The following is a 9,088-nucleotide window of genomic DNA, read 5'->3' as shown; positions in this document are numbered from 1 at the left end:
GTGTGCTCCTCCATGCGCCTAGGGGTCCCTTTTATAGCCCCAAGGCAGCTAGGAGCCGTTGAGAGCATTCCAGGAAGGCAATTCTTGCCTTCTGTCGCCTGGCACACCGGACAGTCCGGTGCACCACCGGACACTGTCCGGTGCGGATTTCTTTCCTTCTGTGGCGTAGCCGACCGTTGGCGCCTGGGAGCCGTTGGCGCACCGAACACTGTCCGGTGCACACCGGACAGTCCGATGCCCCCTCCCGACCGTTGGCTCGGCCACGTGTCTCGCGCAGATCGCGCAGCCGACCGTTGGCCCGGCCGACCGTTGGCTCACCGGACAGTCCGGTGCACACCGGACAGTCCGGTGAATTATAGCCGTACGCCGTTAATTTATTCCCAAGAGCGCCAAGTTCGCCTGAGCCAGCCTGGCACACCGGACACAGTCCGGTGCACCACCGGACAGTCCGGTGCACCAGACAGCGCTGGCTTTGGCTGAAACAAAGCTATCTCTCTCCAATTTGTTTTCTCCTGTTTCCAGCACTTAGACACAATACATTAGTCTTTAAAACAATGTACTAAGTCTGAGAAACATACCTTTTGACTTGATTTGCACTTTGTCCACCACCTTGCATGTATTAACACTTAAGCACTTGTGTTGGACACTAAATCACCAAAACACTTAGAAATGGCCCAAGGGCACATTTCCCTTTCAGTGGCTTTGTGTCGTCCGTGTTGAGGAAGTGGCTCGTCTCACGAATGGTAGCGGAGGGAGGTGTGGGCGCGGTCGTGACCGAGGTGGGGATTTAGCTGTTCGCCTCAATGTCGACGGGGTCACGCTGGACGAGCTCCATGGTGAGGTGAGGAGGTATGATGAGCTTGATGGAGATGTCGGCGACTTGAGCAGCGTCATTGGTTGTGCACGCGAACGCTGCAACGTCTATGATGAGCTGCTCTAGGTAGGCGAGGTCGGACTCGTGCACAGATTCATGGCTGATGCAGCTATCGTCGAAGGCGTGCTTCATGCCCTGACAACGCCCCTCAATCGTGCTCGTCAAGCGCGCCTCCATATGCTGGAACTCTTCAAGCAGCTTTGAGAAGACCGGACCGGAGTTTCCCATGGTGGTTGATCGGGAACGACACGAAAATTGAGTTATAGAATCTAGGATTGAAGTCTCTGAATACCAAATGTTAGCACATAGAGATGGCAATGGGTACCCGAAACCCGAAACCCGATGGGTTTTTACTCTATTAGGGTACGGGTTTGGGTCAATTTTCATACCCATGGGTTTGTTAATGGGCATAAATCTATACCCAGCGGGTTTATGGGTATGGGTTTGTTCCTATAGTACCCAAACCCGTGAACCGGTGGGTTTTTAAACCCGACCAAACCTAGTGCATATTGTCATTTTATTTTATAAACGACCAACAAAATTGTTATTCCTTATTTACTTCATATTTTTTATCAATTGGTGAATGTATCAATAGTCGGTGAGAGTGTTGCTTGCTTGCTATTATAGTTTTTACTAGCGTTATATATGTGGTGGATGGATAACTTAGTGCAAGGTCACTTAATTATACAACTTATTATTTGTATTTCATTCTCTCTACTAATAATTTTTATACCAAATCATGAACTCGTTGTTCATTACATAGATTTTGGGTCATGATCTCATTAATCATTACGATACTTATTGATTATGAGAAGAACAAGTATATTTGAGATGAAACCCGCGGGTAACCCATGGGTGCCCGCTAACCCGATGGGTACGGGTTTGGGCAAAATCTCAAACCCGTCATGGGTACGGGTTTTTTAATGGGCATAGATATTTTTCACGGGTACGGGTTTGGGACGGCAAAACCCAGCGGGTTTGTACCCGTTGCCATCTCTATTAGCACACCCCTCAACTGGCTTAGAGAATAGCTCGATTCAAATATAAATCAGAGTACAAGACCTTAGGGAAGGGAGGATTGAAGCCAACAAAGTAATCAATACGGAGGAGTGGAGCCTAGAACATGGAAGGATGAGAGACCGAGTCCTACATATGGAGACTTGGAGAGGAACTGATGTGTTTCTTCTGAATCTTTCGATGGCCTTCCCCACTGTTGCTTCTGCCTCTTGTAGCACATCTAGTGCTCTAAGCACTACTCAACCAGGCCAAGACCCAAGGCCCATACCAAACCATGATCCTTGACATTGGGAGAGGAAGAAACCTTCGCTCGTGCGTTGGACGTCAATGCCAAGGAAGTAGGACACAATGCCATGGCCCTTTTTTTTTGCACGAACTCATCTTTTAACTGGTTGACGATGTGCTACTGCAGTAGGTTGTGGGTGGGTCGAAGCAGTTAGAATCATGTCATCGACGTAGAGCAAGAGACACGCCATGTCTGTTGACGTCCGAAGCATGAACAATGAAGAGTCAGACTGTGTCAGCGTGAGTGCCCAATGACTTGATGAGCTCGGTGAAGCAGGTGAACCACGCTATTGGTGTTTGGCAGAGCCCATACAATGAACGTGCAGTAGGTAGATTACATGTGGAAGAAAATATAAGAGTCCATAAGGTTTATGATGTATAAAGTGACGATTTTCTACTATCGCAACGATTCTGTATTCTTGTTGATTTTGGACGGTTTTGACTAAAGTGTTTGTCATAGAAGCGGGCTGAAAAGATGGATGTTTGGTAGTCTACAACATTTTTTGGTTGCGAGAAGCTGAAAAAAGTTGAAACAAACAGGACCTATGTGTTCATGGAGGAAGGCGCTAGAGCGCGTCGTATTCTTCCTGCATCGTGTTATGCTAGTTGGGTTTGCGAAGAGCAGACCGAGCTTCGGGTTGGATGCCGAGGCGGATGTCGCCGCAGTCATGGCGTACTTCGGGTTGGGTCCGGAAATGCCAACTTGACGCGCGTCACCTTCTGGTGGCGTGGCATAGGATCTGTCGGTGTTGGACTCGTATTAGGCGATAGGCGGTGGTGTCGATGTTGGACTTGTATTAGGCGCTAGGCGGAGGGTTTGGTGCTAGACGTGGCACGTTTTGTACCGTAGATAAAAAAAACCGAACCAAAATTTTGATTTTTTGGTATTTCGGTTCGATTTCAGTTTTTACATCTAAGAAGTCGTAATCGGTTTTTACAGTATATCGAACAAAACTACCAAAAAATCCGAATACCATACTTCATCAATTCTGAAATTTGGCTCTTTGATTATGTGAACTATATGTGTGATACAATTAACTTGTTATTTACTTATTTATATTTGATATATGATGTATCTTTAAATCCTTGTGTCATATATAATTTTTGCTTTTTAAAATATCATATGATCTTATTGTATGTGTTGCCTTATAACGTTTTTAGTATAAGTTTGGTATTCCTAGAGAGATAGCTGCCGCCACGCCCCCCGACATCCTTCCTTGCAGGCTCGCAGCCAGGCCGTGTCCCACATCACGGGCGCGCGGGCTGCTTCGTGTAGCCATCGTGATTATGTGTGCACGCACTCCCACGTCCCGTTGCCAAAAGTTGGGAGAGGAAAACACCGAGATGCTTCTTGGGCTGCTCACTTGCTCAGGGCGGCAGCGCCGGCCCTAGAACCACGGTGCCGTGCGCAATGGAACATTGGTCGAAGACTCGAAGCCAACCGCGGCACCGAACGGAACCGCACTACCGAGACGCCTGAACGGCCCGATACACCACCCCTGCTGGAGTAGTTTTTATTTGACGCAGTCGTCACTCCTCAGGCTGTCATTGACTCTCCCACTCCCACCGCGGACGTGGCCAAAATGCGACGTGCCAAAAAAAAATCTCGGTGTCAACGTGAGTGCCCAACGACGACCTAAATTGGCTGTTTGGTTTAGCATTTTTTACCAGTTTTTCTGTATCTGGCTACGAGGAGAATTTAAGTATCACGGAGATTACGTGCTGAGAAATATAAAGTGATCTAAATGATTCAGGATCTAGAAAACGACGGATTTAGAGATGGCAATGGGTACCCGCGACCCTATACCCGATGTGTATTTACTCCATTAGAGTATATATGTGGGCTAAATATTCTACCCATGAGTCTGTTAATGGGCAAAAATCTTCACCGTAAACGGATATTAGAACTTTCCACCTTCACCTATACCCGTTAACCCGTGGGTATAAAATACCCAATATAAACTTAGCCCAACCTATTTAACAACCTTTTAGACCATAATGTCATAGAAGGCTCAACGACAATTTAATGACTATGTAATGGAAAATGTAATGTGCTATGTAGTAATGTACTAGTGTTACTACTTTATCCAATTATATTTGGTGTGTTGAATGGATGGTTAAATGATGCTAGAAATTTTGTAATGATATTTAGATGGATATATTTGACATTTGTATAATATAATATTTTGATATATATTTAATTTTTTGGGTACGGGTGACCCGATGGGTGACCCATACCCACATGGGTATGAGTATGGGGGTAAATCCATACCCACAAGTGTATATGGGTGACCCGATGGAGTTATTTTTTTGTCGTGGGTATGGGTATGGGGTAGTAATACCCGGTGGGTATTTACCCATTGCCATCTCTAGATGGATTCCTACTATCGTGACGACTCGGTCGATTTTGTATTCATGTTGATTTTAGACGGTTTTTATCAAATTGATTCTTATGAAAGCTGGCCGAAAAACTGGCTGTTTGACGATCTGTAGCAGCTTTTGGTGGCTAGAAGCTGAAAAAGCCCAAACAAACATTTATCTAGATTGTGATAATTAATAAGGCTGGTGGGCGGTTATATAATCTATGAGCTGGACTATATAATCAGGAGAGATGAAACAAACATGGCCTAAAACGTGAAGGCACGAAGACTGAGGGGCCGTTCGTTTTATCCGGAACGGAGGCACGGAATAATTCCTAGCCGATTTGTTTCTCTAATTTATATAAGTTTTGATCAGCTGAAATAATTCCTGGTCCATTCCTGGACAAACGAACAAGGCCTGAAGAGTTTCTTTCCGAAAGTATAATCGCTTTGATATAACTGGATTTTGTTATGCAGGCAGAAGTAATTGATATAAATGCATCAAGCCCTCGTTAAATCAAAGTCAAACACATGGATAACGAGAAACGATGCATGCTCATCCTCCTCATTAATCCAACATGCAAAAGCTAAACGAGGTGTGGACAGAGAGACGCAGAGGATACTCCACTCTACTTGCGCCCCCCTAATCAAACGCCGCCGCGTTTGCGCTTTGCTCGCCGTTTTACCGCCGCCAGCGCCAGAGTAGAAACCAGTCCCGAAATAACGGTGCACCGCATGCAATGGGACCGATTGTCCAACGAAATACACGCGGCGAGAAACCGACCGGTGGGCGGCGAGGCGGCTCGCGACACACCGACCTCCACCGACTCGCATGGGCGTCGTTTCTTTCTTTCTTTCCCTTTTTTTTTGTTATGCGTGGCGCTCCAATCTCCGCCGGTCAAGCCGCCGGGCCACGTCCCACGCCCACCAGACCACCACCCGCCCCAACGGCTAGTTTCCAGACACGTGAGATCGTGCCACGTACCTCCACCCCCAGCTCCCCTCGCCGTCCGATCCCACGAGTTCCTTGCTGCGCACGAGCTGGGTGCTTCCATTTCAAAAAACTAACTCCCTTAAACCCGGCTGCACACCACGATCTCCTCACAGACCCGCGGACACCGACAGCTGGGTTCAAGCACTCGCGGTCCCGCATCTCAGCCAACCGTCGCAGCGTCAAAGCCGCGTGGGGCACGGGAGGTGAAACATATCCCGTGCACGAACCCGCCTTGGATTCTGGCGGTTCCCGTAACTTTCTGGAAAGGCCCTCCGCGCAAGGGGAGGCGGGTCTACTAGGCAGGTTCCGCGCAGCAGAGAAGCAAAAAATACAGGGAGGTTATTATAAAAGCGGAGAATAGGAGTTCAGCTCTTTCCAATTTTTTTTTACCTCGAAAGTTTGGGTCTTCTTCCCGCATTGGCCGCAGGTTTGGTTGCTTAGCATCAGGGGGAAACATCGCAGGTTGTTGTTTTGTTTGAACACTATCGAGAGGAAGAGGAGGAGGAGGAGGAGGCGGAGTTTTGGGTTGAGAGCGGTAGAATAGGTAGGTTCTCCTCTCCCGATCTCCAAACCCTGTTTCGATTTGGCGTTCGTTTCTTCGTATACCCGTCCAACTTTGTTCATGGTGCTGTTTCGCTCTCCGTTTCCTGTCTGGGTTTTCTTTTTTTGGATGGGGATGCTTTGCTGAGAGGTGTTGGGGGTTGGATTACAGCTGAATGATTCGTCATCTTGCTGCTGATTCTCGGTTGCGGTTTCTGCATCGGCATGTTTCGCTTTCGCCGCTGGCTCTGTTTGCCTCCGCCTATCCTTTCGCTTTTCGTTTTGATTTTCCGGGTGCTGACTCTTATCTCCAATCCCATGCAGGTAATCCGACTTCCGGCTGGATAAGTGATCCTTTTTTTTGAATCGCCAGACGCGGAGAGCGGAGAGCAACAGGTGAAATGGCAATTGGACAGGGCGACGAGAAGAAGGGCTCCCTTGCCAGGAGCTTGAGCTGCTCAAACTGCGGGAGCGGCGCAATAATTTTTGGGCGGAAGAGAGTCGCCGTCTCGCCGACTCCGGGCTCCCGGAGCCCGCACTCGCCGACGCGCACCCTGCGCAAGCAGCGCAGCGTCCGGTTCCACATGGAGGACGACGGCGTCAACCTCTTCAACCAGCTGTCGCTAGATGTACTGGTAATTGCTCTTGGTTGGATCTTCTGTTTCTTAGGCCCAGTTCCATCTATTCCTTCCTCTCCGTTCCAACGTCCCATTCCATGATTCCAAGAAAAGAAAAAAGAAAAAAAAGAAATGATCTGATCTGACTGTCACTGCGGCGTATTGCGATTCAATTCAGAATTGGGTTCTCTTGTGCCGTGCGCGTGTTGCTTATCTCAGTTTGGTAAAAAAAAAATCTCGCAGGTTATGATCTTTTGCAAGGTGAACCACAGTGATCTGAGGAACCTCCTCCTGACATCGAAATCGGTCAAAGAAGCGGTACGCACTCTCATCTTCTGACCCAAACTACCTCCCTCCTCCTGACTCGTGTCGAAGCCCGACATTTGATTGTTCGATTCCTTCTTCGCAGACCATCCTTGCTAGGGAGCAGCATTTCAAGTTCTCGACGCCGCCGGCGAAGTCCGGTTTTAGAGACGAGGAAACCGGCGGCGGCGACGACGACGACGAGGGCCCCGGCGCGCCCAAGCAACACAGGGTTGCGAGGTCGCGCCTGGGGGACACGAACCTGTCGAGCATCGCCGTCAACCTGTCGGCGTCGTTCGAGCAGATGTAAAGTATATATATATATATATATATATATATATATATATATATATATATATATATATATATATATATATATATATATATATATATATATATATATATATATATATATATATATATATATATATATATATATATATATATATATATATATATATATATATATATATATATATATATATATGGCGCCACAGGTTTTCAGTTCGCGCTTCTGTTGGCGCGCGTGTAATCAGTAGCTTCAGGTTAGAAGGTTTTAAGTGCCTCTTGTAGCGCACGCCATAGAGATTAGGTAGTGAGAAACAGTATACTCGTATGCGTCATTACTAGTCCTAAGTTAAGTATAATGTATAAAGATTTTCAATGCTTTGGTTGAAGAACACACGCCATATGTCGTCTTCTCCGATCTGTAAGTTATTTGGCATCGAAGAGATGTCTCCTCTCTTATGTGTATGCTCTTAAGTCTATGATCTTTTGTATACTACTGATGCTGGATGCTTCTTCTGCTTTAAAGTCTGAACAAGTGGCTGGCACCTATTGCTCTCTGTTCTTCAGAACACTGGTCCAGAAATTCAGACTTGGGCCCATCTTTATTTCATCGCAACTGGCAAAGCCACATGCGGATTCCTTCTGCCATCTTTTAACTTGCCCTTGCTACGAGAACGTACGAGTAGAATACTTGTTAACTTCGATTAACAAACGGCCCTGTCCATCAGCGGGGTTACACTTGTCGCGCGTACAGGCTACAGCCCGCTAGGCTCTTTGCCATAGTTTACAGCGGTACATGTACCGTACCGTCAGTTAACTTGGTACCGAATGAAAGTAAAGTATTCCTTGTATTAGCACTAATTAAATAACTGAGGAATGAGGTGCTGATGAATCAATTTATTATATTCTATAAACCAATCAAAAAAAAAAGAGAAATGAGAAGATGACGGACTAGCTCATTACTGAAACAAAACATCCTATTAGTTTTTGTATTTCATAATTTATAGACTAAAATAGAATAAAATGCTACCCATTTTCTTTTATATGATGCTGAACAGTGAAACTTTACACTAACAAACATCAAATAAAAAAATTGAAGGAAGTATAAGGACTAAAGATTAAACCAAATACCCTCTCAGTCGGCTACCTGGCTGTGCTCGCCTTTGGCACACCGGAAGGTCATGGAGGATGAGACGGATCACAATCTCTAGGCGCAGCCACACAGGGCATCATCCTACGGCGTTTTCGTATCTTTGGACTCCCACCAGATCCGCATATTTTTCGCCTTTAAAAAATCGCCGGATTCCTCAACATGCAAAAGGTTGTTATAGCGATTGCGCTTTGAAAATCGTATCATATCATAACAATGAAAAGATACTACTCATGTTTTTCTGTATAGGTCACGTTTTCCTCACGTGGCACTGCTTTTTTTAGGCTGCAGGCCACAGTTCTGTCTAGAGATAGCAATGAGTAAAAACTCGTTGCGTCATAAACTCATACACACGAAAAAAAATAAGCCTGCTAAAAAAATATATACCCATGACGGGTGTAAAATTTTGCTCAAACTCATGCTCATGCGGATTTCAGGTACCCAACAGGTAACATCAACATAAAAAATAATTTATCATGTAAATGACCGTCAATACATCAATAAACCAGGATAAAAGGACCAAGTGGTAACTAATTTTAGATTAAACTTTGTTACATAAGGTTTAATTCAATTAGAACATATTGAATTAATAATAATATGAGACATATTTTTAAAGAATGTTGATTTTAAGGTATTTTTAAAAAACCTATAGGTTTGCGT

At 45.7% G+C, this 9,088-nt stretch overlaps 1 protein-coding gene across 1 annotated transcript; it reads left to right on the top strand.

The window, feature by feature from the left end:
- The first annotated feature begins 5,914 nt into the window (after window positions 1-5,914).
- Window positions 5,915-7,806, top strand: LOC100281265 (uncharacterized). Its single transcript, NM_001397578.1, has 4 exons — window positions 5,915-6,074; window positions 6,395-6,705; window positions 6,931-7,005; window positions 7,097-7,806. The coding sequence occupies exons 2-4, from the start codon at window positions 6,472-6,474 to the stop codon at window positions 7,298-7,300; spliced, it is 513 nt and encodes a 170-aa protein (NP_001384507.1). The 5' UTR covers window positions 5,915-6,074; window positions 6,395-6,471; the 3' UTR covers window positions 7,301-7,806.
- Window positions 7,807-9,088: the final 1,282 nt, after the last annotated feature.

This window comes from Zea mays, chromosome 2 (genome assembly GCF_902167145.1).
Source record: "Zea mays cultivar B73 chromosome 2, Zm-B73-REFERENCE-NAM-5.0, whole genome shotgun sequence".
Classification (NCBI taxonomy): Eukaryota; Viridiplantae; Streptophyta; class Magnoliopsida; order Poales; family Poaceae; genus Zea; species Zea mays.
Note: the sequence above shows the minus strand (reverse complement) of the source record. Positions and strands in the feature narration are given on the sequence as shown.